Source organism: Tyto alba, unplaced genomic scaffold, assembly GCF_018691265.1.
Source record: "Tyto alba isolate M040663 unplaced genomic scaffold, T.alba_DEE_v4.0 Super-Scaffold_2, whole genome shotgun sequence".
NCBI lineage: Eukaryota > Metazoa > Chordata > Aves > Strigiformes > Tytonidae > Tyto > Tyto alba.
Genome location: NW_024881282.1, coordinates 54,187,138 through 54,214,937, shown reverse-complemented (window position 1 = coordinate 54,214,937; position 27,800 = coordinate 54,187,138). Strand labels below are relative to the sequence as shown.

Genomic DNA, 27,800 nt, shown 5'->3' with positions numbered 1-27,800 from the left:
TCCATTATCCAGGCTGAAAGGAGAAAACAGCCCTGGCGTCACCTTCAAGTTGTCAGAAATTGTATCTGTACCCGGGGTGGGATGCCCTGGAGCCCGGCCGCGGCTGTGATAAGCCTTAAGTTGAAATTTTATTTTGGCTGTGGGCAGGTTAACTGACTGAGAAACTGCCCCCGAAGGTGCAAACGGGTCCTTATGATACCTGTTCCACAATAAACGTTTAAAAATATTTTTTTTTTCTGGTCGCTCAGAAAATATTTCTTAGTATACCGTACAAATTGTCAACGGAATGATCCATGGTTGAAAATAATTAGGTTAAATGAACACCACTTTCTAGCGTGTATTTGGTAATTGAGCTTCTGTAGTAGTTCTCTGAGCCTAGGAAACAGGACTTTTATTTTAGGAGGGAAAGAAAAAAAAAAAGCTTACACTTTTTCCACTGCTCAACCTCTTCATCTCTTCCTGTGTGAAACTGTCACCCAAAGACAAAGGCTGAAACATTAACTTACTGAAAATTAAGTATGAATACACAAAAGTAGAACTTGCCCACCTCATTTCAGCTGTCATCACTCACTGTTCCAGTTCTATAAAAGACTATATTTAACAGTGTTGATACTGCAGCATGTGTCAGAAGCATACATTCTGATGCATTATTCAAATACTGCTGAGTGTATGTTCAGTTTTGGCATATGAGCAGACTGCTCTTAAACTGAAAAAGTATAAGCAACTAGAAAAAGGAAATCAATTCACATGGCAGTGTTGAAAGTGACCAGCAGTAGTAAAAGGGTGCTCAGTCTTGTAATCTTGCAAGAATTTTTCTTTTAATGGTTCTGTTGGGTACTTCCTGAGTACTAAAAAAGTCTCAAACAGTTAATATTATTCAAAGTGAAAGTAACTTTATGACGAGTTTACATGATGACTAAAACAGAGAGTTTACTGTGCTGTAATTTTTTTAGTACATTAAATATTTTAACATGAAAAATTCATTTAAGTGGAAAAAGCTCCTAAATGTTCTCTGAGAATAAATATATCCAGCTGTGATTATGACACAAATATTAAGTGTTTTAAGGCTGAATAAGCTATGGCAAAGTCCTATTAACTTTGACTCGGGAACTATTAAATCTGGCTACATAAATATGTATACGTATGCATTCATAGGATTTATACTTAGAGCTATGTATTTAACTTAACAAATTCAGGGGTATATTTAGTCCAGGTTTTTTTTCCAGAGATATTTTGTCAATAGCTTTTTGATCTTCTGAGGCATGGCATCAGTAAGGAAACAGAACAGTTGAAGTGCTCTAAGTCATGATTCAGAAGTTCAATTTTCATTCATTCAGTAGTAAATATCGCTGAAAAAAAAATGTGAGCAAAGCCATATCGGCTTGTTCTGTTTGAGCTTTAAAGCACTAAAATACAGTCCTTTAAAAATTACTGGCTCATACTGAAAGTATTGTCAATGCTCTTCAGAATTTAGAGTGTAGAGAACAATAAGCTATATAAGGAAAGTGTAAAGCTTTGGGGGTTTCATCTGAGAAAAAAGGAACTGAAGAATAGGGCAAAGAGAGGCAAGTCTTGTAGTATCTATAACGAGGGCACAGAATTTCTTCACTAGTTCATCATGTGCACTGCAAAGAGAAAGAAATGAAACTGACTGGAAATACGGTGTCTTTAGAGGTAGATACTGGAAAAGGATGGAATCGGGGAACATTTGAACAGGCAGTTTAGTAAGCTGTAGATTTTGTTTCATTGGGTGTTTTTAAGAGTAGCTTGATGATGGTATAGGTTGAAATATATTGCTTCAGTGGACACACAGGGCTAGTGTCTTTTGACTGTTCTGTCCTCAGGGACAATATTTTGGGCTAGTTTGTTGCAATGGCCTTGGGTTTTTTTGCATTCTTTTATGGGCAGTTAAGGTATTAAAATGTTAAACAAGGAGAGTTTGAGGATTCTTCCATCTCTCCATTTATCTTATTTTTCTAAACATACATTAAATAAACATAAAATTTAAGCTTTTCCAAGCACGAACCTCCTTTATTTATCAGTCATTTTAAAGAATGTTGACTATTTTATTAGTGCATTCAGCATAAAAACCACACTGTCATTCCACATAATTTGAATTATGTCTTTCTTCTTGCGATATTATCCAAAGGACCTTCAGATTCAGTGATTCAAAGACCTAAAATTCTGTTTTGGAAGAGAAGAAATGCTGTATTTCTTTGTATATCTCACAGTTTTAGGATCTGATCTGATTACTTCTCAGTGTTTTGAAATTCTACTGGTGCTTGGCAGGTGAGGAGAACTTTTATTGTTTGCGGAGATTTTAACCTCTCCTTTAGAAAGACGCAAAATTCTGGTTGTTACAGCTATGGACAAATCTGAACTCAATCAGTGTCTTCCTGTATCTGTTCTCAGAAATTGAAGAGCTATTGATGTTCATCAATTTTTTAGCTTCTGTATAATTTGCATGACCAACTTGTCTTGATGATGTTATTTAATGCCTTTGTAGCTGCAGTGGTATTCTTGAGAAGCTTGCCAAGTTTTTCTGTTTTTACAGTGTCACTGAGGTATGGTTTTCAATACTGAAAGTTATTGATCTTGGAACAGTTTTCTTTAAGAGGTGATGAAGACTGTCAGTTTTTATGCATGACTACTCCTTGTGTGAATATCTATGTAATTTCCTCCCCATATTGACGTATAATTACCTTTAAGACCACTTTCGGCCCTGCTTTCCCTGTAGTTCCTGTTCTTCTGTGGCTCTCAGTCAGAGATGTTGTCTCAGTTACTTAAATATGAGATTACAAATGCTTTCATACTCTTTGCTCTGCTACCTCTTATGCATGTTGCCCCTCCATGGTCTAGAATGTGAGTCCATGTTTCTTGCAGTTAAGTATCACTTGCCAATAAATGCTTCACTTATAGAGGGTAATAGTGACTAATAGTGGCTAGCAGCACAGCCTTAGCAGGCGGTTTCACCATTTTTAATCTCACTTTCTCCCAGAATTTCCCCTCTGTGTTCTTTCATCTTTTGCTTGTCATAGCAATTTGTAAGCAGATAAGAATATAAATGTTATTTGTATTTTTTTAAAAAGCAATAACTTGGAAAAGAATTGGGCTGTTGCAGTGGACAGACGACTATCACAAGGAGTTTATTTGGTGGCTAAGGGAACAAATGCAATCTTTAGATGTTTGAATAGGGAATACTGGGTAGCAGTATAAAGATTTACTGTATACAATAATATATTAGTAAAACCATTCATACTGTTCAGTTCTGGTGTCCACATGTCACAGAAGGTGTTCATTTGGAATGAGTTCAGAAATCTCAACGTTTCATAGGGAAGGCAGAAACCTTGCCTTTCAGAGAAAAGCTTTAAAAGCCTTTGTCTGTTTTGATATAATGTTGAGTCCTGTGCTGAAATACTTGCATAAGAAGAAGATGTCTTCTAGGATAAGGATTTTTAGACAAGCAGATAAAGATTTAAGACACTATCTGTAAACTATCGTGAGTTCTTTCATATGTGTCTCTGATACACATCACTTCAGAAGTTCTGGTGAGACCAAAAGGAATACTGTTGTTATCCACAGAGTACATTCCTTGTTATACATAGAGTACATAAGTACATAGAATACTTATTCAAAAATATTTTAATTTTTTTGCACTGTGAGAATTTTATTGGCTTTTAAATTGTAAAACTCAGCCACTGAAGAGAATAAGTAAAAATTTAAGCGGGGTGAAAATCTTTCCCAGTGAGTGATCGGTAGATATGAAAAGTTCAACCTTTAAGGATTTCCCCTCCAGCAGTGTATTTAAATAATTTCCCCACAAAAAATGTATAAACACTTTAATTCTGGTTGCAATGAAAACTCACAAATCTTGATGAACAGGCATATATAGCCTTGCTTGAAAACCCTGCCATGCCGGTCATTGATGATAGCCTTGATGCTGAAATGCTTAGGTTTAATAGCGTTTTACACTGTGGTCTTCTCAGTGTTTTCCACATTTCATCATCCATCATTGTGCTGTACATGAACAGAATCTAGATTGAACATTAATGGAAGATTTTACTTGATTTCACTAAGAGCATGATGAGATGTTACAGGCCTGCACCTCAGTAATGATTGGAATAATATCCTGAACTGTTCTGATGGCTTCATATGAGAAACAAGGAACAATATGTCAGTGTTCCATGGATAGAATTGAGCAGCTTTTTCTTTCAAATGAGGTTTAAGTTGCTGATTTTTGACTTTTAAACCTTGTGGTTGAAGTTTTATGTTAGATTTGTCCCACTTCATGTGGAACGGTGCAGCGTTTCACCAGCAGCTTATGAAGATATACAAAATGTTCTGTTTTAAATTATTCTGAGGGGATACTCAAAATGGAAATGTGTAGATGCAGTTTTCTTCAGTTAATTGATTAGGCAGGGTAAGAGCACGTTCAACTCAAAATCATGTTTGTGTCAAGCTTTTGCCGGAAAATTGGAATTCAAACATTGATTTAGCAGATTATTTTTTAATGGAAAAAAAAAAAAAACAAAACAAAACAAAAAAAAACCTTAAGTGGAAGATTTGTAAGTGTATACAAAATACTTACATGGTTGTTAATGTAATGTTCACACTGAAATTTTAGCATAAAAATGCAGTCCATTAATTTTGACTGAATCAGGCTTTTTGGTCAGCCTCTTGGTAGTATATGTGAAGTGTTGTTAAGGCTATTGCAGCACATTATGGGAACTGAGCATGGGGAGCTGTACAAAAAATTTGACTGATTAATTGATTTGAAATCATTTCAGTACATTTAGTTAAACCAAGATTTTATTTCTGAAGAGGAATGTGAAATATTTAGCCTAAGATTTCTTAAAAACGAGAGCTAAATGATACACTTTTTTTCTCTCTTTGACTGTTGCATTTTTTTTTCCTGTGCATTTACCTCCGTTTTGAATAAAATTATGCTTTAGTTTGTATGTGATAGAGTAGAATAGGTATCATCATCTTGAACTTTCAAGAACTTGTTAATTCTAAAAGAAAAATTCATTTTGAAGGCATCTATTAATCATGGGTGTATTTAGTCAATCAATTTTGGCTAGCCTGATCAGAGTAGAAGTACAGGTATGAACCCATTCTTACCTTTTATATTTTTATATTTGCAGTTGTGCAAGAACAAAAATTTGATACTGTGCCTTTAAACAGGAGTCCTAATTTGCTTTCAGTAACACAGTTGTTCCACTTTGTCCTCGATATTGCTTAATCTGTGCTCATGCACAGTGAGGAGGGTAACAAAGAAAATTCTCACCTATCTCTCTGGACAATTTGCACAGTTTTGCTGTTAAAAGTGAAATAGCTTGTGTTTGGAAGATACGATGTACCAGCAGTACCCAGTGATGGAATGAGTGTCTCTCTGTGAAGTGTCTTTATTGCATATTAAAGTTAACTGGTTTGATTTTGAAGTCGAAGGACTGACCTATCAGTCAATCTAAATAAATCTAGGTTACATGTTGTTTTATTCTCTCGCTCTCTCTATAACTGAGGAATGCATTAAGAACACTTTTGACAGCAATAGGAAATGCCAGGATCATAGTCATACTGTTCAAATATTTTTCTGCCCATTTGGCCGTTAAGCATGAATGTCGTTGTACTTCTGTGATATTGATACTGTGCTGATAAGGTTTATTAAATCAAAATGTGCAGTAAACCACAGGTGAACTTAAATTACATGAAAAATCTACAAACTGTGGGAGACCTTTAGAAATCAATCAGCAACTTTACTGCTAGTATTGTTGTTTTCGTTTGCTTAGTGAACAATGTCCATACGTGGTCGTGCAGCTGCAAAATTTTAAAACTTGTATATATTTATTATTGATTTTTATTATTTGTTGATTTTTTTTTAAGAAATTAAGTGCATTTACAAGTGTTATAATAGCTTAAATCTTCTGTTCTTGTAAGTTAATGTACGAAGGCTACAAGTAATTTTGTTTTCAGCTACCTTAAGTCTCTACATTTGATCATTCATAAGGATACTGTCTTTTGTTGGTAATTTTATTTGACTGACACAATAAGAGCATGTATTTGGATATAAGACATGGCTATCAATTGGTAATGTTTGAATATTTTGTATAGGAGTAAAAGGACCAAAATATTTGTTGCTGGTATGCCTATATTAGGAAAGGTAATAAAATAAGTACTTTGTAATTTGTAGATTATGTTAGAGAAACTCTTAAGTCCAGCAATTGATGAGAACACAACCAGGAACCAGACTAATGGCCCTTAATCACAGAGATGAGCAGTCCTTTGTAAATGCCAGAAATAATCTTTTCAGCCCACTTCAATGGGACCCAAAGAATAATAACACCTGCAGTGAACTGTTCTCATAGTGTTGTTGTCTGTAGGGACTATAGATGAGTTATTCCAACCTCATAAACTCATCCTAAAGATAGATTTAGTTTGTTTGGTGTCTTCAGCTAAAGCAAGTTTAAAATAGCTATGACTGACTTTTTAATTTTGGTTTACATTACTTCCGAACAAAGCTTGTTTGCTTCTAACCATGAGAATGAAGTAAAAGATTACATGTTTTTATATAGCTTTGAGGAATATATTCTTTTACAAGAAAATTATATTAACTGAAAATAGTTTTAAGGTCAAAAGTAATCTGTTCTTTGAAAACAACCTGAGCATAGGAAAACAGGAAGAAGAAAGTAGGTTGAAATGTTAAGCACTGTGCTTTGTAATTGACGATACTTGTCAAGAAATTGTTCATATAAAAGAATTATTTAAAGAAGACTTACGGCTAATGGGAGTGTAGCAAATAGCTTCTGTATGGAATGAGCTAGGTATGGCCAACATTGTTTCTTGGTATCTTCTGATATTTCATGTCACTTTATTCGCTTGAAAAACAATCTAATTCTGTTTTTCAACCCCTTTGCATCATCAGTGAACTCACACTCACCTGAGTTAGGATTGGAAGATGAGCAAATGCAATCTGTGAGGACCCTCAGACCTCAGATAAGGCCTTTTGTCATCAGCTGCTGGAAAGAGAATGTTGTTGGAGTTTATATTTGCAAGGTTCAGAATTTAGTCTTTTATTTCCATCTTGTGTAGTGATAACACTGAATCCATATGATATCAAAACTTGTTGTGTATCAAAGGGACTGGATACACTTTGGTAAAACACGTTGGTATGTGCTCCACTTTACATTGCATGGGTTTTCCATGTTTTTATTATCAGAACAAATTCCACTGTTGTGGAACGTTCTGAAGATTTTTCTGAAGATTTTGATACGTTGGTGTGTCTGCAAAGGTAGCATAGACCTTGGTTACACAAGATCCTCTTGTGCTCTGGAGGGGTTTAAGGTTTTCATGGAATCATAGAATATCTCAAGTTGGAAGGGACCCATAAGGATCATGGAGTCCAACTCTCTGCTCTTGGCAAGACTACCTAAAGCTAAACCATATGACTAGGAGCATCACCCAGATGCTCCTTGAGCTCTGGCAGGCTTGGTGCCATGACCACTTCCCCGGGCAGCCTGTTCCAGTGACTGACCACCCTCTCAGTGAAGAAACTTTTCCTAATGCCCAGTCTGAACTTCCCCTGAGGGGACCCGAGGGTATAAATTGTCCCTTGTATATTATAATCTGCTTCAGACAGGCAAGAAATATTTTACATATGAAAGCAGATGCATCTTACAAAGTCATCTGAAGCTCCACTCAGAAGTAAACACTGAGTACTGAAGTAGGCCAGACTTCAACTGGGAACATGTTCTATAGTTTTTTGATTCTACTTGCTCACAGAAAATTTAGATCTCTTTAAGGACACGTGATACAACTAAGAGAAAGCACCTAAAACTAATTAAACAGTACAAATATTTCCAGTATTATTAATACCTAAAATGGCATATTTGAGTGTAATTTTCATCAAATCATACATGAATATTTTTGCTTACTTTTAGATAGAGGTTTGGGGCTATTCCAATATTTATATATTTGTTACTAATTTTTTGGCTCAAAGTGACTTTAGTATAGTCAAACCTGGTTGTACTGTTTTCATCAAACATTTTGAGGTAAGTTATTTGAAATGTCTATAAATGTCAATTATTTGCTGATTTAATCAGTTCACTTTGTCATGAAGTTGTCTTAGTTTTTAAGGTTTGCCCTTCAAAACATCCAATCTAGAAATTTGAGACAGTTTTCTCCTTCAGTCTCTACTACGGATCCTCCAGGTGTCTTTTACCTCTGAAAATGAGTTAGTTATCCTGCTCAATAGCTTGACTGATGATATCTGAGAGAGCAAAATGTGTGTTTCTTGCTTAATTGAAATCTTGATTGCATCAGAATTAAGTAACAAACGTTTCTTAATCATGATTTTAAAAATGGATAGGCAATATTTTTTTAAATTTGCTAAGGTGTCCTGGGGTAGCTTGCTCAGTCGGGTCCACTGTTCAAAAAACTAACATAACATTAGACTGGTTTGGAGCTCTTTCCTGCATTAGGTAATAGTAGCAAAAATAAAAGCAAAACATTGTACCAAGTTTAATGTACAGACATTTAATGTCTCTTTTACTAATGCATGGTATGCTATTTTTGTATCTGGGACAACTCATATTCAGTGAAGTGTATCTGGTCTCAAGTGCATGCTACAAGTTTCTAGTAATTTTCCCGTAAAAAGAGATCAAGTCTTATTTAAGAAATGAGGGTTTAGCAGACGTAGCTCTGTTTACTTGAGGCATGTCTTTTCCTCTTAAATTACTGAATGTTCCTCATAGGTAATATTTAAGTTTTCAGGTGGTTGATTGTATCATGGATATTAAAACACTGATTAAAAGGTAAATTAAGTTGCCTTCTTACAGTTTGCCTTCTCTGTTTTGTGTAGATGAGTAGTCTTGTTGATCTTGGTGAGAATGATATGTTGAATGTACTTGTAGGATCAAAAGCTATAGTCTGTAAATTTCAGATTTTTACTTTTTCCCTTAATGCTAAGTCTGGATTTTAGATATGTAAGTGCTTTAGCAGATTGATCCCCTGAACTGAGTGTGGTGTAACTGCATTAATTTTTTTTTTTTTTTCAGCATAATCTTTAACATAGTATATCCTCCTTGCGTAAAGATGAGAGAAGTGTATGGCATTTGAATGCAAATATTATTTTTCTCTAATCTTATTGGAAAAGTAGTATTTTATTTATTGATTAAGAACAAGTTCTTGTAAAGGGAGAAGATTGCAACTACTATGACTGCATTCCACAGTAACTCAAAATAACTTCTCTTACCTCAATCAGATTTCTATTGAAGTAAAATGCTCATTACAATTCCTGATATATATAAAGTGTATATATACGTGTGCATATGTATGCACATACATACATATGCCCAGTAATTCACTGTAAGAATTCACAACTACTGTGCCTGTTAATGTTTTTGAAAATCTGTATCTGCAAGTTCTGTTTCTAGGCTTCATAAATTAAATAAATCCTTCTTTTATGTTACCTCAGCACTGTGGTAAACTGGTCTACTGAGTTTGCTCTTAATATCTGTTGGAGAATAAAGATTCCACACTTCTTTAAATTAAGAAGTCTGAACAATGTTGGTAGAATGTTGGTGGTCAATTTAAGAGCAGTTATCTCTAAACAGAAAATAAATTAATTACCCTATTTATATAACTGTCTTGCTTAGGTTTGTTTATAAACGCTGTTAAGAGCTAAATATTAGGATAGTGAGTAAGGTAGTACTTTGTAATCTATTATCTGTGGTCAGCATGTAGTTCACTGGGCTCTGGTAAGATGTATAGTGCTTTATGAAATCTATAATATTTTTGTTTCAGGTTTGATTGTTAGAGTATGATGTGGTCTGTAAGAAATCCCAAGAACTGGCAATGGCCCATTTGTTCCTTATCCTAATAAATTAATCTTCCTGCTTCACCCTATTTAAAAATCAGTACATGGAGATAGATATATACTGCTTCATATTACAAGCAGTATTAACCGAAGTATTAAGCTTTGCCCTTGAATACACACAGATTTCATGATCTTCCCTTTTCAGTCTTTTCATTAGTCTTCAGTAGAATGCATTTTGAAAAAATACATGTAGGCTCTTATTTGTCTGAAAGTGATCAGTTTTAATTACACTTTGCAGGTATTAACTTATTTTTTTACAGTTGCAGAATTCAGTCTTAGAATAGTGTTTTGCACCCATTTTGCTTCTGTTTCCAATTGTTCCTCGCAGCTTAGTCCATATGTCCAAAATACAGCAGTCCAATGAAGTATTACTCAGTGAATTCACGTAAGAAAACAGGAAAGGAGAAGATATAAAGACAAGTAATTTGAGTAGCTTTCAGATTTTTGATGTTCATGCATTCTTCATTTTGCTTTTCTTCATTGTACTACTGGACAGAGTAGTCTCAAACTTCATGTGAATTTTTTTAAGATTTGGTTATCCTTCAGCATTTTCTTTCTAGGGAAGGAACTTGACTCTGCTGTTTAGTTCTTACCACACTTACATACTTGCATGATTTATAGGTGGCCTTTCAACTTTTTTATGCTAGAAATATTGATCTTTTATTTATCATGTAAGTACAAATTCCTAAGTTTGAAGAGAAGCGGTATAAGTTTTTGCACTTTGTGTTAGGAAACAGAAATGTTATGACTTCAGTTAGGGAGATCTGTAAAGAGACATTGAAAAGTAAAATTTTGGTTGGTGGCAAAATTAATTGGATACGGAAGAATAAAGTGAATGAAGTGTTGAAATAGCTAACGGTGAACATTTAAATCTAGAACAATGGACCCCAAGCTTTCTTGCACTGTTAAGTCCAATTATCAAAATTTTCTATTCATCGTGTATGATCAGATATTTAACACAAAGTATTTGAAAAGTAATATGGTTCTACAGGAGCATTAATTTGTTAAGCATTAATTATAACAATGGGCATTTTGCCTATATGATAATTTCTCTTCTGTGTAAAATTATAGCTTTCCTTCTTTAGGATTCATAGTTCATTCAAATTTAGATCAAAAATGTAGAGGCCGTGAGGTGGAGTAGAGGAGGAGGCTGGCAGGTTTGGTGGCAGAATAGATGCCTGAGAGTGAGTGCATTCATAGCCACATGTAGGTACAGCTGTTACAGAATAGTGCTGGACGGCCACAGCAGTAGAGAAAGGTGAGAGTAAGCAGTTCTTATAAGTTCACTGAACAGCTTAGGCAATGGAAAGTGGTCAAGAAATCAGCGTATTCTAACTGAACGAGTGTGATTTTTTTGAAGTGTGAAATGGGTGTGGGACTGAAACTTACTCAGATTTGAACTAGATAAGTTTTACATTTTTTTAAGTGATAGTAAAGTTTAAATCTGTTTATTTTTGTAATAGCCTGCATTTTTATCTTTTTACTGTGTTTTATCCCAAATTTTACCATTTTTAATGCAGCTTAGCCTTGCCCAGTCTTGTTTCCTATGGCATTCTAAACACGCTCTAAGCAAAATATGTCAAGGGAATTCTGCTACAAAATTGAAATAAGTGCTGGGCCAGACTACTTCAGAATGATTCAGTGTTGTAAAATCATATTGATGGAAAGTATCTCATCTTTCTGGAATAGGATTAAAGGACTTTGACCATGTTTCAGTACCATTTTGTTACTGTTTCAGTACTGATTTGGTGGGATTCATTGTGCCCAAAATACCCTGTAAAGTCACTGTCTGTTTCTGAGTTTGTCATGAGTGGAAAAGGGCATTTTTGCAGCAAAATACATTTCCTTAATACTGTTTAAAAATAAACTTTTTTTCTATATAGTTTTGGTTCAAAAAGCAGTTTGAGGCTGTTTTCTGACTGCTTTATGAAGTGTTTAAAATTTCATAAAGAAATTGTGTTTCAAGTTCAAGGACAGAGTTGTTTTCGGAACAGTTTCAGAAGTAGTAACACGTTGTGGTAGTAGAATAGATACAAGACCGAGTGTTACACTGTGAGATGGTAAAGTACTGGTCCAGAGCACAGCTGGCATTGATGCAGTAAGGGAGGAATTTGTTCCCTAACTGAAGTTTTTAATACTGGCAGAACTATGTCTATTGCAGTTGAGACACAGCTCTGCCTTTGCTATTTAGGTTTGCTTAGGGTTAGTTATAAGCTAAGGCTAGGAGGAATTTGTTCACAAGACTCATTATTGCTACTGATGTAATCATATTTTGAATCAAGACTGTTTACCATCTGAATTAGGATGCTGTTGTCATAGTTGTTGTAAAGTTGCCTTTCAGATCTTAGTCTTTGATGTTTTTGGAGGAAGGTAGGGGAAGTAAGCATCCAAAAGCCTGTGGTGAGCTTAGGTATAGCTTTCTAATGCCTCCTTCTTCTTGCTTTCCAAAGGACATTTACCTATAGATTCACACACTTAAGAATACATTTTGTAGAGACTGAAAAATTGGGGCTTATTGAGAAGAGAACCTGATAAGTTGACTACAAAGGATCCCACTTACTGAGTACCTCTCAGTAGGAATTCCTTCTTTACCAGATGTTTGCTAGTAGTACTTCTGGAGGCTGATTCCAGGCTTGATCTGTGTGTGTAAGAGTTAACAAAACTGGATTTGAGAAGAAGAAATAGGACTTTGTATATCTTAGGTTTGTTAATTCTTACTGTAGTTACATTGTTTAGAAGTACAAAATTAAGGCCCTGCTAATGTGTTTTTTAAAACCTATCCAGTAAAACGTATACTCCAGCAGTGCTTTTGTACTTCTTTGGTTGCAAGAGTTGTGGGTGCTAATGTTTTTGTTCTGTGTTTTTCCATGGTGTTCATGAATAACTGCTACAGAATGATTGTTTAATAAAGCTGTATGTATTAGCAGACTAGTATTTGAATCACGAGGAAGTTTTGAGATCTCTTAAAGAGTCAATATCATATTATTCGTATGCTACAAGTAAGAGTTCAGTAATCAAATATTGGAGAAAATAATGAGAGTAACCTGTGATCTTTAGAATGATCTAGTGTTTCATTCTGATAGTGGTATTATGATGTGTGCTAGGGTGGTAGCAAAAGGATTGGGACAGGCCAGACAGAAGGACATGGATACTTTAAGGAAAGAAAAATAATGAAGGTGATGTCTTTAAAAAAAAAAAAAAATTACAAGGATCACTGAACAAATTTGGTATCTTAATTTTAAATAAATTCTGGACAAAAATATATAAAAAATATGTATCACTTGGCTTCATAAATGCCAGACTGGCAGCAGTTTAATCTGGGTAGAAATACCATGGAGCTGAGTTTAGAGATACCCCTTTATATGGAAGTGTGAAGTTGATAATTGTATGTAAGAGGAACATCTAGTACTGCCTCAAAACCAGAACATTTACTGTATGTGTTGATGCTGACTCAAAGGAAGAAAACACTTAGACTCTCTGGTTCTTGACAGGACATCAGAGTTCTAAGGTTTTTCAACTTGTATATGACTGTTATAAATAAAACTCTAACAGGAAAAAATATTTTACTAAAAGTTATGTCTCATTTTTTAAAGGGTTGTTTAATTATAAAGATGTAACTTGAACCACCAGAATACACAAATTGAAAATGGGAGTCAAAGCTGCTGATATTTCATGATAAAAAGCAAAATGTTTTTTGAACTTGCCATTCTTGAGCTTCTGATACACTCTATTATCAGTCTTGCAAAACTGTACTTGCCCACTGTGATTAGTGGGATCTTTTATTGCCCACAATTAAAGTCCTTGTTGGTTGGAGATGCTGATAATGGTTAGCAGACCAGACAGAAAAACATTCTCCATTTTACAGGGCTGATGAATACAAGTGCCTTAACATGAATTCACTGGTACTGTAGAAGTAGTAGTGTGCCAATAATTAACTTACATGTCTTCTTCTGTTTAAGGTATCTAGTGGATAGTCGCTGGTTCAAACAGTGGAAAAAATACGTTGGTTTTGACAGCTGGGACAAATACCAGATGGGAGATCAGAATGTGTACCCTGGACCTATTGATAATTCCGGACTTCTCAAAGGTAACTGCTTCTGATTGTGTAGTAATCCAGTACTAACATTTAGTGCAAATTTATTACAGATTGTTCATGTTTTGTAGTTGGTAGTGTAAATGTATCCCATGACAAGGGAACTGGAATAGATTTCCCTAAGAAATTATAATTTTATAAATAAAATTATTGGAACTTCTTTGTAATGGTAACAGAGTAATAACATACAAATTACTGGTTTATAATGATATTTTGGTATATTTGGGGAGATGAAATTTAGTCAAGTCGACAAATAGCTAGACTGAGTTCATTAAGATTTTTTTAGCTTAGCTAAATTGGTTGGTTTAAAATAACATCTTTAAGTTGAGCTCTAAAATTTATTTAAATGAGCCCTAAGTCCTTACTTTGCTTCTGGAACAATTGAATAAGAGGTATTATGCAGTTCAGTGATAATATAAAATGGGGTAAAACAAGAGAGGGTAATTTCCTAATTTTTTTGTGGTCTTCTAAGTATGGTTAAACTCTGTCACTGTTACAGTCACACACGTCTTGAATTACTTTTGCTGAACTGTAGTCAGATTTGTGGACACAGGTCTCGGAATACTCTCCCAGATATTTTAATCTTTAGGTCAAGTTCTATATTTAATGTCCAGTGTTAAAGTGCTATTAGAGCTGTTAATATTTAATCTGCAAAACCTATTGGATACAAAATCTAGCAGATAATTGCTTTCCTTCTTTTCAATTACAGATTATCTAGTAGTACTGCATAATTTGTTTGCACATAGTAATACAAAATTTTACAACTTCACGGGGTTTATGATGAACTCTGACTTTCTTCATTCAAAACTTCTCAACTGTAGTTAATATCTCACTATTTTACAAGTTAAATGTTAAAGATGATTCTGTCTTTCATAGGAATTGTCATACAATGTTGCACTAGTTGTGAGTGTGAGTGAGTACATGTCTGACAGTGACTAGTATCAGTGCCTTTGAAGAAGGTGCTGTATTGTCATACGCATCTATGTTCTCTTCCATCCACAAATTAATAGGTCTTTTTGTTCCAGGTCAGTGATATGTTTTGTTTTCTGAAATGTGACGAACTAGATCTTTTTTATATTGTTGTAGTAAATCTTGCAGTGGGGCAGGCATGTTCAGGTGATAGTTTTCAGTTGAAATCAAATATAGCAAGATCTTTTTATCCTCAGTGAGGCAGCATCAGCTTATTCTCTTCTGTGTCTACCCACTTTAAAAAAAAAGTGATTTCTAGATGTGCAAAGCACTGTGTTGATCTGTATTATTTATAACTTAATCTACATACATGCTCAGATTATGTTTAAAGTTACTGTGGATATGAAGCCTGTATTAGGCTTAGCTGTCCAGATCTAAAGTCACGTTAGCCGTTCTGCTAAAGCTCATGAAAACCTGTGTTCTATTGTTTTGACACTGCCCATACCCCTTTCAAAATAAACACAGTATCAGGGTTTATGAACTTCACTTTCATGGTTCATGCATCTGATTACTGTCGGATATCTACTGTTCCTGTGTGAAGGCAGTTTTAAAATTAGGGCAATCATGCTCAGCAAATAGTAACTATCTCCTTCACCTGCTGCATAGCAGCAATCCTCTGTACTAGGTTTCCTATGTAGCATAAATTGAACCTGAAAACGCTTGCGGTTTAATCCTGTCTTTGGCATGTAGTATGCGCTGGTTGCTCTTGTACTGCTCTCCTTAAGTGTTAAGTCTGAAAATTTGCATCTGATTTAAAGAATAACATAATCTAAAATGGGCATGGTTTCTCAGATCCTCTGCGGTGTAGTGCAGTGGTAAGAAAAACTATTATTAAATTCAAGAAAGACTGATTCCAGGAAACTGAAGCAGTATGTTTTGCTGCTGCTCCCTTATTTCCTGAACATTTAGAGCAGTGAAAAGTAACAGGTAGAGATTTCAGTTAATCTCAACGTAAGCAAAAAATGTTGTTGAATGTAATGGAGTGCGCATGTGCTATCTTCAAAAAAAGATATATATAGTTAATTTTAGATGAGCAAACGAAGCACAAGGAAGTAGACATTTAGAATAGCTGATTGTTCTTCATAGAAAACAGTCTTGGAGTCAGGGGACTTATCTGATAAAATAAAGTTCTGGAAAAATTATACTAGAAGAAATGTTGGCGGTTTTAGAAAGACAGAATGGAATCCAAATTATATCTTCTCACTATAAACTCCTGTAGCAATATCAGATAAGTGCAGAAGTACAGTATGAACCTTGTAAAGAGGTATGTGGACCTGAAGGTGTGTTTGTGGATTTCTCCCCATGCTTTGCTCCTAGTTGTGATGGAACCACCATATACATAGTGTTGAGTGGGCCAAGTAAGAATTCGATAATGCAAGTCATGGATTACTTCAGTAAATGTGTCTTGTATGTAGCTCTTGAATATAGATTTTTTTCCGAATCAGTCAAGACAGTTTTGAACCAAAATTTGACTCTTGAAAATTGTTACTTACACAGCTAGGATGAAACAGCCTGAGGGGAAAAAAGGAAAGTACCTTTTAAACAGGTGCATTGATTGAAGTCTCATTTATTAGGTCACATTACTTACCTTTATCTCGATGAAGAACTGAATTCTTATTTACCTGTGTGTTCACTGAGATGTTCATGTGACATTCCATTTTACTTTTTGCTCGACAAATGTATGTACTATGGCTCCCAAGGTAGATTGCAAAGTCCAAGCATTTTTTCCACTTTGTTTTGTTGCCTTTTGGGTTGCTCTTGTGTCTTGCTAAAATTCCACCAAATACTTTGGCTATTTTTGACCTTGATTATTCCATCTTTCTAAAATAAATTCATAATTCTTATACTTACATGTTGCATTTTGGGGGTTTTGCTGTTGTTAGGGTTTTTTTTTTTTTTGTTTAGCTCTCCCTACTAAGTCATTTATAATTTTTGTCAGAGAAAATGCATGCAAACCATATTGTACTTTGACTGCGTGAAGTCATCTCTAAACTGCACAGATTGCATGTTATGGAATCAATATCTTTTTGCCATCTCTGAGCAGGTAATGATAGTAATGAATATTGCACACTTAAAATACATGAACTGAGAACAATGTGCATCTCCCATGTTTTGTTCACACATGAGGGTACTTAGCTGGAAAAGGAAAGGCGGGGTCAGCACCAGGGATAAGATAATAGGAGCTGAGAAAGCTGTGTATTCTTCTTTGCCCGTATTTTCACTATTTGGATGATGAAAGCAAAAAGCATTGGTTTTTTTCATGTGTTTTCCCTGAAGATCCCAAGATGCTTAAACCAACTGAAGGTGTAGCAAATGCAGGTAGAGCAGGGAGCTTTCCAGAGTCTTGGTAATCTCAATCTTATTCACTCTTCCTACCAGGAAGTGAACACATCTTCTCTTAAATGTCCTCAGTAGTGTTGCCCTTCTACAGAAGAGGTCATGTTGAAACATGTTTTGTTAAATTCTTATAAAGAAAAAAAAGATAAAATTGAATAGTTGTTATTATTAAAGGACCTTTAATTTTTAAGTGTGCCTTTTTTAATGTTGAGGGTAATTTATTTTTTAATTGAAGTCACATTATGCTGTGTTTGCTCAATCTGTACAAAGGAGAAACAAGAGAAGCACAGAAATATGATCAAACAAGAGGACCTGAGTGCTTTTCGTGTGCGCATAGCGCACTTATTTTTGTCCTTGCAGAAAAATGACGGTAAACAGTATTCATTTTGCTTAGAAGTATTATTTTTTAAAAAAATATATGAGGATGGACAATACTTGAAGGAATTTGAAATTATTTAAGGTTACTTTTATGCTCAGTTTTAATTGTGCAGTCTAATTCTGCAGTTCATTCACATAAGACAATTAAATAGACTATTACAGTCTATCTATTCTTTATACCTAGTCTGTTTATTTTCATACTTCATCAAGTTTGTTGTTCTGATTTATTCTTTGGAGCTGAATGTGTGGGTCTCCCTGTTTTATCTCCCTTTGTACAGAGGGATGTTTGCTGGCCTGTACTTGGGTCCTTCCAAATGGAAGGCCAACTGCCCTAATAGTATGAGGCTCACAGTGGCTCAGATGTGGCATCACCTCTTACGCATATAGGATAGCTGCTATCTTACAGCAGTAACAAGGACTGAACCAAAGCTAAAAGCATGCTACTTATGTAAAGAGGTTGTCAAGTTGTACTTTTTTCGAGTGCTGCATCTTGCTGTCCCTGTGAAGAATTTTGTAGGGATTGTGTTTCCAAAGCACGTAGGATCCTTTAAGTAGGAGGGTTGTACCATGCTTTTTTCCCCGGTCTGACATGGACTGAATGACTTTGAACTTTGTCTTGGATCAACTGTAACTGCACATTCCTGCATTTTCAGTGAAGTATGCAACTGTAGCATGAAATGGAAGTATCCATGGTGATGTGGGAATATGTGTGAAGTGGGTGGAGAAGGCTGTGATGGTGTGTGATAACAAGTTAGGCACTTATGATTGCATGAGGATATGGAGTTGTCACTTGGGTGCCTGAGTGCAGGAATACTACCTGTAATAGGTGTGCTATGCATGAACTGGATAGCTTGCCTAGTTTCAGAAGAGTTTTGCATTGAACGCCGTAATACTGATAACATAACTGACTCAGAAACTATTTCGCTTGCTATTTATATGAAAAATGTTACATTAGAAGCTCAAGTAACAGAATTACAGTATTCAAGTAAAAATATCTTTCTCTTATAGATGGTGATTCTCAGTCTCTCAAGGAACATCTCATTGATGAGCTGGACTACATCCTTTTGCCAACTGAAGGCTGGAATAGGCTAGTTAGCTGGTACACACTGATGGAAGGTCAAGAGCCAATAGCACGCAAGGTACTATTACATTACCTACTGGGGTGAATATGATTCAGATATAGTCCTGCAAATATTCAGGAGTTGCACAGGAATTTATTAGAAGATTGAAAGTCCTGTCCTATAATAGTCATATAGACAAATTCTGCTTTAGTTGTTTATAGATACCTAATTTTTATTCAGATTCTAGAGGCTTAAGTTTTTAATACAGCGAAACAAAGATACAAAGGGTATAATACTTTTTTTTTCTTCCTGAAAGTAAGCCCTCTCTAAAGCGAGTTGTTCTTGAAATACTGAATTTGTAAGTCTACTAATGCAAATGATTTTGTAATTAAGTATAAAATTATAAAACTGTATTGACTATATTGATGAAAAGCCTAGCTCTAAGAATGTTAACACTGGCAGAGTAATTGGTAGTTCCTTTTTTGGTAAGCAGAGTCTTCCGTGTTCAGCAGCTTGCTAAGGGAATTTTTGCTTAAATCAAAAAGCTTACCTCAACACAAGTAGTAGTCCATGGTGTGGTGGATACTGTGGCCCTCCATCAGTATGAGAAACTGAAAAATTAACATCTTCAATCAAATTTAGTTTGATGTGACTTCTGGTGTAACACAACTTTTTTTTATTCTATGACATGAGTATGGTCTAAGTACATGCATGCTGGCCACTTACTTGAAGTGCATTCATTTCAAACAAATGCCAGAGCTAGTTATGGAAGAAATTTTGTGTCTTCAAGATTCATTTGGTCAGCAATAGAAGTAGTTTGTTGGGGTTTTTTAATATTCTCTTTAATAAAACAAGCGATCTTTTTTAAGAGAGACATCCCTGGAATGTCTCTTTCTCTATTTCTTTAAGAGCTGAAATCCATTAAAATGGCTTTCCTTCTTTAAAGATATATCTGTTATCAACTTGTTAGTCTTTTTCCTGAAGATGGATTTCAGCAAACTGAATGCTCTTCCATCATCATGGTAAAGTAAAAGTTCTGTAATCTTGGAAGGAGAGACAAGGGGAATTAGTAACTTGCCTTCTACTTGGAAGGAACTAACTGGAAAAATACATGAAGTGTAATGGGTGGCCAGGCAAACTGGCATAGCTTCATTATTTTCTGCCAGTATGAACCGTAGTTCTCCTCTGAGATGCATATTCTGGTTCAAGAATTTTTCTTTGATCCTTTTTTCATTTGTTCATGATTCTTTGTCCTGTCTGCCTTAATGTTTTTTCATAGAGGTGGAATGATACTTTTCTTTCACCTTCTTTTTACATCAACTTTTTTTGAAATGGGGATCCAAATTTTAAATTGATACAATCTTATACTTGATCCATGTAAGATAACATTATGATTTCATGTAATAGGATGTGGTAATACTACCACTACAGTGTCAGTTTTATTCTCAGAAATGTCTTAGCCATACCACATAGTTTTGTTTATTGCAGCTATTTTGTTGTTACTCTAGTAGCTGAAAACTCAACTAAGTTGCTCGAATTAAGATGCATTTTTATTTGAATGTCATGGTTGACAGTCATTAAAGCTAAGGCAGACTACTAAACAGCATTGAAATCATTCACTAATTTTTTTTTTTTTTCTCCTGTGGCACACACATACAAGTTATATTTGTACAGCAGATAACAGATCTCTCCTAGCAATTAGCTGGTGGCTTTTTTTTTTTACCGTATTTGTCAGAAGTATCATGTATCAGGCCGATGGTTATTTTTGGAGCAGGCTACATGACTAAGTATTGCAGTTACACTTTGGAAGATCAAAGGGAAAAACATTTAAGAGGTGACCCTGAATATTTTTTTTCTACATTTTACTTTTATATAAAAAAAATCCTGTTTACTTAACTGTTTTTTAATAGGTGTTACAAAAATGAACATATAATAAACAACTGAAATGAGTAGGTGAAATTTCAAATTAATGTATTTATTATCAGAATGTAAGTGGACAATTTGTAGGTTTTGTTTAAAAATGTTATGTCCAGATTTTATTAGTGCATATTCTGGTTTTTAATAAGTGTTCTTTAACTGTGTAAACTCATTCTTCATGTTTTAAGAAGTAGCATACAATGAATGTATTTTGAAATAAAAATAAATTTTTGTGGTTTTTATCTTTTTATCAAGTATCTTATCTTCTGGTTAAATATGCATATTTGTGATTTCCACTGTACTTAACACTTTGAAAGTCATGATGATGGAATTATACACACGTAAGACATCATCATTGAAAAAAAAATACTTTTTAGTTTACTGTATTTCTAAAAAGTTATAGGAGAATTTTAATTCTAATTTTTGTCATTTATTAAGTGTTTTACATTCCCTAAACTTGAGTTTCTTGAAGAGTTCTCAAAAATTTTTTTTGAAGTGTGTACATGAAAAAGTTTGGACTGATACCTGATCCCAATCTGTTTTTCAGGTCGTTGAGCAGGGTATGTTTGTAAAGCACTGCAAAGTAGAAGTATATCTAACTGAATTAAAGCTTTGTGAAAATGGAAATATGAACAGTGTTGTCACACGAAGATTTAGTAAAGCTGATACAATAGGTATGCACAACTATTTTTGAAAATATATGAATGTTACTTGTTTAAATAGTACTGGGTGGCAAGTGTCTAGGTAAAATGATACCTGGGTATCGGAACCATTAAAAGGATGGGACTAGTGTTGTTTGGATCAAAATTAAAAGTTGACCTATTTGGAATGTTTAGGATTTTTAATAAAATTTTTAAAAATATGTTTTTTATTATCTAGGCATCTGTATTAACTCTAGAGGTTTGTGCTTGCCAGGAAGTGAACAGTGTGATATTTTCCATTATCTTTATTGGATTCCATAGTCCTTTCTCTTGGCTTTTGGTGTGTAAGAAATGTATTTTTTTCATGTATTTCCACTCATGTCTTTCACTAGCCAAGACTTTTTAGTCACATATATATATAAAAAATGGGTATGTTACAAAACACAAGAATTAAATTAATTTATAAATTAATGGCTAAAGGTGACTGACAAAGGCAGTATTCTTTGGGTTGTAAAGTGGCAGGCCAGGCACAATATTTCACTGTAACTGAGTCCTGTATTAAACCTGTAACTTATCTTTATTTGTAGTTATTTTGCCTGCTCTTTGAGCATTGTGTCATTGTTTGAAACTATATTTTGATAACATATTTGTGTCTGAAAATAACAATCAGAATATATGGAAAGATATAGCTGATCATATAACTCAATTTTTAGTGTATTTGTGCATGTGTGTCTGAGATAAGTCTTTCAATCAGTTGTATTTGTGCTGTTAGAATTGCAATTTATGCTCTTGGCACTTTATGCCCAGCCATTACTCTTCGTTTACATTCTTTGACAACAATGTAGATTTTTCAGGTTTTACTTCTCTTTGCTTTATGGGTAGTGACTTAGAGTCGCTACCCGTTAATTCTTTGCAGATTGCTTGCTTTAAAAGCAGAATCATTCTACTCTGTTAAATTTTAATCTTTATGTTAAACAAGTAATCATCTGCTTGTATAATAATAAAAGCTTTAAAATTATGAAATTTTCCCATGAAACAGGGCTTCGACGTTGTATGTTAACTTGAGATGATGTACTTCATTATTCTCTAAGCAAACCCAGAAATTTAGAAAAAAATAATTTAACATTATCCTTCCCTGAGGACCAAATACAACCTATTTTGCAGCTATACTGAATTTAGCTGTATCATTGGAATTATAGGTAATGGATGAATTTCTGATTCTTTCTCTAATCAGAAGTAGGGCATTTTGAAGGTGTATTCCTTTTTTTCTTAGCAGAGAGAGAATTACAATTATGAGAAAATTGTCATAAAGGGTAATGAGAAAGTCAGACTCACTGGCAACCCCTTTCCAGACACTGGCCTAATTTGTGTTCCTGAGATGTGGATGACGTGCTCTTGGAAGCCTTAAAAATACGCCCTTTCTGAAGCTGAAGCTCGTTATGCAGAGCACCAAGCAGGGCCATCCTAGCCAGAACATCTAGAAGAGTTTGTCTCTTAGAAGAGCTAGAAAAAATTAAAACCACTTTTAAGAGTGAAAAAATAATTGATGCTTGAGGTTTTTCTCTTATTGTTCATTAATAAGATGGTGATTTTTTTTTTCTCACTTATCCTTAAGTATATTTAAGGTAGTTTTGGAATTCGTCAAATATATAGCAGAGATGCTCTTTATATCAATAAATCATGTGCAAGAGGAATCTTAGCAAGTCTTGATTATTTTTCACCCTTCCTTGTATGTGCCAGTACCGGATAAATTTTCATTATGGTTTCAGAAGACTTGTAGAAGAATCAATATCAGCCACACTGGAGTGAGTGGACATAAGGAACTAAGGTCTTTTCAAGAAGTTTTAATTTTTCTACTGACAATCATTGATTATTTACTTCCCTCAGAGGATCAGTACAAGACCTTACTTAATTCACATAAACAGAGAAAGTTTTGGAGCACCTTAAATGCTCTAAGCACAGTATAATATTCATCTACTAGTCTTCAAATGTGTGTTATTCCCAGAATACCTTTGCTTTTCCACTTAGATAAAAACTAAGCTAAGTTATATGTCAACACATTAGTACAAGGCAGGAAAAAATAAAGGGCAGACCTAATAATGACAGTCATCTTCTTGGGGTGGTACTGGACACATCTAATGTGTTCTTTGGACCTTCTTGGGAATCTCGTACAACTGAGGACTTTCACCTTGGAGACAGTGCATATTAACTTTGAGACTGATTGTTGACAAATTCTTTTTGGGGGGGTGGGGCTTGTTTTTCAATTCTATAAAGAAAATGAGCTAGACAACAGATGTAGTTCAGACAGCATTTCATTCTAGCTATTGTTGCTGATCCTAGAGAGCATCAGGGCTTCTGAGTGAATATGAGTTAACGATCCATTCGGGAGTCTTCATCGTATGGAAGCATGATAAAATTAAGTCATCAGCTAATGTGTAGGCCTTTTCTACATTTATTCAAGAGTTTTACAAACCACAAAATGGCAGAAAGACTGTCTGTAGCCTCTGTTATAGACAAATAGGAGTCAGGTTGTGTCTGCAGTGCCATAAACAGTTTCAAAACTGAGCTGATAAACTTTGTAGAAGATTACACCAGTGGCTCTGGATCTAATGGACTTTTGGACTTTTGCTAGTAAATTATCTTGACAAATGGCTTTGATTCATCTTTCCCTTTAATTTGCTGCAGAATACAAGAATGTGAAACTTGCCACCCTTGAGGACAATTTGTTCTGGGATATATGGCTAGCCTTTCCTTTCTTTAGGAAGCTGGGATTACTGTTTCATAGTACAGATGAACATCTTACTACAGTTTCCTTTAGTCAGTATTTGTGGTAGCACTAGCCTTTAGGAGCTGGGGTATACTTGTATTAGGATCCACTGAACTTCTCCAGCATCTCATCAAGACTCTTCCATGTAGTCTTGCAAAATAGTACTTAAATCATGCATCTGTTTTTCCAGAGGAGCTGTCTGATTTTTAACGATATAGGATATATCCTATATGAGATCCATAACCATTAACTCTCAAATTGAACTATCTCAGATTGTGGCGATGAGTGGGTTGAGAGCAGCCCTGTGGAGAAGAACTTGGGGGTACTGGTGGATGGAAAACTGAATAGGAGCCAGCAATGTGCACTCGCAGCCCAGAAAGCCAACCATGTCCTGGGCTGCATCAGGAGCAGTGTGGCCAGCAGGTTGAGGGCGGTGATTCTCCCCCTCTACTCTGCTCTCATGAGACCCCACCTGGAGTGCTGTGTCCAGCTCTGGAGACCCCGGATCATAAGACGTGCATGGACCTGCTTGAGCGGATCCAGAGGAGGCCACAAAGATGATAGGGCAGCTAGAGCACCTCTCCTGTGAGGACAGGATGAGAGAGCTGTGGTCGTTCAACCAAGAGAAGAGAAGGCTCTGGGGAGACCTTATAGCAGCCTGCCAGTGCTTAAAGGGGGCCCACAGGAGAGATGGGGAGGGACTCTTTGTCAGGGAGTGTAGTGATAGGACAAGGGGTAATGGTTTTAAACTGAAAAAGGATAGATTTACATTAGATATAAGGAAGAAATTCTTCCCTGTGAGGGTGGTGAGGCCCTGGCACAGGTTGCCCAGAGAAGCTGTGGCTGCCCCCTCCCTGGGAGTGTTCAAGGCCAGGTTGGACGGGGCTTGAGCAACCTGGTCTGGTGGAAGGAGGGCAGAACTAGATGATCTTTAAGGTCCCTTCCAACCTAAACCATTCTGTCATTCTATACAGCTGATGAAGTGAGAGGCATCTTTAAAGAACAGTTCTTGCTGTCTCTTTTAGATGTCAGCCTAGTACTAATTATCTCTTAGATGGGATGTGCATAACACTAACAGAGGAGAACGCTTTATGCAATATGCCTCAGATCATACCTATTTGAATGTAATGTTTGCATTTATGCTGGAACACTCGATCATAAGCCAGCACTTCAGTGATACATGGTGGGGAGCAGGGGCAAAGAATTATAAAGTGTGCATTGGTTATGTTCATGGAAGCATGTAGAAGAACTTTAATTCCACACTCTCAAGTTTAGCATAATAGCCAAGTGGAACATGCTCTTCTTCCCAGAGTCTTGGACATAATGTGTAGTCATCTGATAGGATTGATGCTTCCTGTCTCATAACAGTTCTGTTAGTTAAGCTGGAACGTTAAAAATTAACATAATAAATGTCAACTTAGTACTTGCAAAGAATATGAGTTGCAATGCTCAAGCAATTAATTGTCATGGTATTAATAATGAAAAAACATATTTTATAAATTCTTTTAGTGAAAGTCATTGATAAATCTGGATTTTTTTTCTTGAAGATTCTTGCTTTCTAGATTCTTGCATTCAAATATAGTTATTTGAAGTCATTGGTTAAGAACTGATTCAGACAGTACATGATTTTTTTAAAAAATAGTCAACAAATCAAGTAACAGCCTGTTGCCTTGTTTATAGCACCTACCTTACCTACATATCTCTGTTACAGAAACATATAATCCAGTTTTAACACTTGTTTTCATACTAAGATGCATGTTAACTAGTATAGAACAAAATTGTATTAATTTGTCTACAATATCTACAAATATTTTATTGGCTAGTTGTCATGCATTTTGCAAGCTAATGGCTGGATTTTTACAAGGTACTTTTAAGCTTCAGGTCTCATTTTGGCTTTTCATACTTAACTTAGTGGAAGAGAAAATAATAATCTTAAGTAAAAGTGAACAAGGGGAATGCTAGAGTTGCTGACACACTGGTGTTTTGTCCTGAGACTTCAGTGGAATGTCTCTCAAAGAGCTTACAGTGCCCATTTTTATAATTGTGTTTTCAGTGATCACCAGGAATAAACTGTACGATTCTTTGCTCCTGTTTTGTTTTCTGTGTTAGCTGTTATGAGACTTGGCTGCCACGGGGCTGTATGAGTGTACCAATTGAAAGCAAACAAAAACCTTTTAAGTGAGCTTGCTATGGTATATTTTATTAATTAAAGAACTCACTAATAAACTCTACTTTTGCATAAGGAGAATGGAGTTAATTATGAACTTCTTAAATTTCAGTTGTAGACAATAGTTATACTACCTTAAAATAACGTTGCACTGGTTATACTTCTGTCAGGTAGAGTAGGGGCTGGTAGCCCTTTTTATGTTAAATCTTTCAGGGATGTAAAATCTTTCATCATTCTTTTAAAGTAAATTTATGCTCTTCAGTTTTACAAGTCTTTAATTTCTGTGAGTGTGTAAATTAAACTTTATGCATGTATTTTGTGGTTAGTGCTAGTTGCAGTGGGATAGGGGTAGTAGAAGAGTGAAAACCAAAATGGGTTTGATTTAGGGAGAGAGTCAGAATGACTTGCACTTCTGCACCTGGTTTTGCTGCCAGTCTCACTTCTAACCATTCTCTACCCACTCACACTCCTGTGTTACTACACTGAGAAATGAGTAGTTGGGTACCTAGGTACCTCCTGTCATCAGTTATTTATTAACTTGTCTTTATTTGGTTTGCTTTGCTAAGAGATTCATGAGGGAGTAAAATAGTCCTCTGTTTCCATTTTAAAAGCAAGTGAACTAGCAACTTGCTGCTTGTCCTACAACATGATGTAGTTGCATGTCTGTTTCTACAGTTTCATTTGTGTTTTGAATATAAGAAAAGAGTAGGTGATTCTCATGCTTTATTCAGCCTTATACTGTTTGTGTCGTGAAATGCTAAACTTCTGTTCTCTCCCTTTCAAAACAGATACAATTGAAAAAGAGATAAGAAAAATCTTCAATATTCCAGGTGAAAAAGAGACCAGATTGTGGAACAAATACATGAGTAATACTTTTGAACCTTTGAATAAACCAGACAGTACCATACAGGATGCTGGTTTATACCAGGGACAGGTACAGTGTAATATTTTTTTCTTTTTTCTCATGAAAATGTAGCTGTACCCAATGAATTTTCCTTCTTTTTAAATGAAAATTACCTCCTATGTGTTAGCGACAGAGGATTTTATAAACAAATTCATGAATATAAAAGTAGTCTTCGAGTGTATTTTCAGGATTAAAGATGTGTTTAACTCTCCTAGTGAATTAAAAATGATTTTATGTAATATTCCTGACTTGAATTGGGTAAAACCTGAAATAAAAAAAATATGCCAAGAATCTGGGATATGTTCCTATGATGAAACCCAAAATTTGAAGAACATTTAGGTACTCTAAAAGAATAATGTCTTCTACCCAAATTCCACTGTCCAGATTTCAAAAAGAAATTAAGAAAAAAATGAAAATATGTCAGGTTAGAACTATATAGAGAAAAGAGCTTGAAAACCTACTTTAGCATGAGACTATGTCATCACTTTAAACTCCCTTTATGGGAGGATTTCTTACAAGATATTTTTTTTTAGCTTTCCAGGTGAATATAAAGAACAAATATTGGATGTTAAAGCTACACAAATAAATGTGAACTGATTGAACAATTTCACTGTTGGAATAATTTTTCAGATTATTACATTGATTCTTTAGTCTTCAAATAGAGTTGGATGTTTTTTCAACAGCTGTTAATT

At 35.1% G+C, this 27,800-nt stretch overlaps 1 protein-coding gene across 4 annotated transcripts in view; it reads left to right on the top strand.

The window, feature by feature from the left end:
• USP15 (ubiquitin specific peptidase 15) overlaps positions 1-27,800 on the top strand; it is a 68,846-nt gene that overhangs the window by 780 nt on the left and 40,266 nt on the right. For all 4 annotated transcript variants that reach the window (XR_006165280.1, XM_042792134.1, XM_042792133.1 and 1 more), the window contains exons 2-5: positions 13,834-13,961; positions 18,660-18,790; positions 21,177-21,303; positions 26,993-27,138. Coding sequence is in view for 3 of the 4 variants with exons in the window: in XM_042792134.1 (XP_042648068.1) it covers positions 13,834-13,961; positions 18,660-18,790; positions 21,177-21,303; positions 26,993-27,138 (532 nt within the window). In the remaining variant the exon portion in view is untranslated. The remainder of the gene's footprint in view (positions 1-13,833; positions 13,962-18,659; positions 18,791-21,176; positions 21,304-26,992; positions 27,139-27,800) is intronic.